Source organism: Pteropus vampyrus, unplaced genomic scaffold (genome assembly GCF_000151845.1).
Source record: "Pteropus vampyrus isolate Shadow unplaced genomic scaffold, Pvam_2.0 Scaffold338, whole genome shotgun sequence".
Classification (NCBI taxonomy): domain Eukaryota; kingdom Metazoa; phylum Chordata; class Mammalia; order Chiroptera; family Pteropodidae; genus Pteropus; species Pteropus vampyrus.
In genome coordinates, this window is record NW_011889119.1 from 197,355 (window position 1) to 199,797 (window position 2,443).

Consider the following 2,443-nt stretch of genomic DNA (forward strand, 5'->3'; position numbering starts at 1 on the left):
CTTTGGAAGGGGTCATTCCCCTGCCTCTTGCAGAAACAGGATGCGAGCAGATGTTAACTCGTGCTCGGACGGTGGAAACCGGATACGACCCTGTCCCCACACGTGGCGGGCGTCAGTGGTGGCTGGCGAGGCTGGAGGCTGGCGTGGGGCTCCCGGGACCTGGGGCGCTGAGGGGGCCACTTACCGCTTTTCGTCCTCCACCTGCACGCCGACGGAGTGGTACTCGCGCAGGCCGCGGCTCTCCGTGTCCGAGTCCGTGCCGGTCTCCACCTGGTCCGACACAGAACGTCCTCGTTAGAGCAGGGGAGGGGACCCGGGCAGGGACGACCGTGCGTGCGCCCCCCGTGCCGTGAGTCACACGGCCGTTTCCTTCACGGGAGCTGCACGTGACCCGGCAACGCGGTCACGGGGCAGAAACCGTGCAGCGCCCGCCCGCCCGCCCGGCACACTTTGCGCAGCCACCTGAGCTCCACGCTGCGCTGCCGAATCGGCTCAGCTCGGGCAGAGGACGGCTTTGCGGGGCTGCGCTGCTCCGGGGCTTGAAGTCTCACCACGGCCCACAGCAGAGGAAGTGAGGACGCCCCCAGGGAGGGCTCACAACCAACGAGCGATTTAGCAGAGGCAGCCGACGGCTGCGTCCACAGACATCGCGGTGGGGACACCGCCCCAGCTGTCCCCACACGAAGCGGTCCCACGTCTGCCAGCAGGACTGTGCCCCGCAGGGCGATGCCAGGACACGGCAGAAACTGAGCATACTGCACAGGACTCTCGCTGCGGCCGTATCTGCCATGAAGTCAGCCCACTCCCACGAAGCATTTTAAGGGTCACCAGCAGCGTGACGTGTGAGAGACCGAGACCTCCAGCGCAGCAGCTCCGCAAACAAAACAAACCAAGAACCCCAAATCACCAGACTCGCGGGTCTGTGACGAAAGGTTCGGCCGTGAGCGTCATCCTAGCTACCCGGCTGTCCCTCCGCCTTTTCCCTAGGGGTCACCGACTGCGTCAACAGGACTCTGACTCCAATCCAAAATGTCATAACTAAGTCGTAAAACACATCTTTTCTAAAAATACCAATGATCGCTATAAGGGTAGGATGCACACCGGTAAACACGTCGTTACGACTCTTCCGTGAGTCCTAGGAGCAAAGGCACTCGCCGACTGCAAAGGCCGGGCCTAAGCCCCCAAGGGCTGCTCCAGGGTGTGGCTCCCAGAGATGGTGACAGGAACAGTTGCTGTTTATTTTGTTTACCGCGCGCCAGACGCCATGCTAAAGGCACACGGACGCCTGCACAGGGTCCGCATGACGCCCCTGCTCACACTTCCAGCCGCACTTAACAGCCAAGAAGTCAGAAGCGAGAAATTTGCCCAGGGGTGCACAGCTCACGGGGGTGCAGAGCAGGGACTCAGGCCCGGACCTCGGTGATCGCAGAGCCAGGCTCTGTACTGACCCTCTGTGGCCAGAACAAACACGGCTGCGTCAGGACCCCAGAGCTGCCGGTTAGTTCCTGAGCCAGTGCAGGACGCTGGGCACAGCCGTGGTCCCTGGCGAGTCTGCAAAGGAGCACGAAGCCACAGCAGCTGCGGAGGAAACGGGCCCAGCACACCTGGAGGGTCACTCCTGAATGAAACGTCTGCTCGTGGTCATTTCCCTTTCTAGTTTTACGTGTGTTGTCGCTTTAATAAATTTTATTTACTACTCGTGCTGGGCACGAAGACTATTCACTGCACACAGAGGGCACGCGGAGCTGCCTCGCGTGCCTTCGAGCTCATTTACTTACTGTCTTCTGCGGAGGGGAGATTTGCTTATCTTTAGTCTTCTGCCATCATAAATGATGCTGCTACAAACACCTGTCTGCATGTGTACGGGACACAAGCTTCTGTGGGTCCACTCAGAGCCGACGGGGGCGCTGGGCCAAAGGCACGTGTACGGTGTCGGGAGATGTCGTCGATACAGACACACAATGTGGTCGATACTGATTCACACGTACACTTTCAGAAACATTTTTGTAACTGAAAGAGCCCTGATTTTCATAAGAATATTCAGAACATTTGCCTCACATATCCCACTGTTAGGATTCTAGTCTAAAGAAATGACCTTGAATTCTGATAAATGTGTGAGGTCGGCACAGCGTGAGTTATGAGGTGACGCGTGGGGGACAGACAACAGGGAGACGGCGAAGTCGGGGCTACTGGGGGCACAGAGCACCTGCCGTCACTGAGGTGACGGCCATGAACGCTGCGTGACGGAGGCTCACGGCGCAGCCCAGGCCGGGGCGGCCGCGGCAGGCGGCATGGACGCCAAGGGCCCCAAACGCTCGCACGTTCACAGACATGTCGGCGTCCCATGGGAGGGGCTGGAACGGCCAAACCACAGCAGAGGGCCCCTTTCTCTAGTCGCCACGTTTCCTCCATCTTAAGTGCCTTATTTTCATAGTGAAAGACG

The 2,443-nt window shown here is 59.4% G+C and overlaps 1 protein-coding gene across 1 annotated transcript in view; it reads right to left on the reverse strand.

Moving 5' to 3' along the window:
• The window catches only part of DLGAP2 (DLG associated protein 2), a 246,057-nt gene that overhangs the window by 6,824 nt on the left and 236,790 nt on the right, over positions 1-2,443 (reverse strand). The window contains exon 14 of the mRNA XM_011378432.2: positions 185-270. Coding sequence (XP_011376734.1) covers positions 185-270 — 86 coding nt within the window. The remainder of the gene's footprint in view (positions 1-184; positions 271-2,443) is intronic.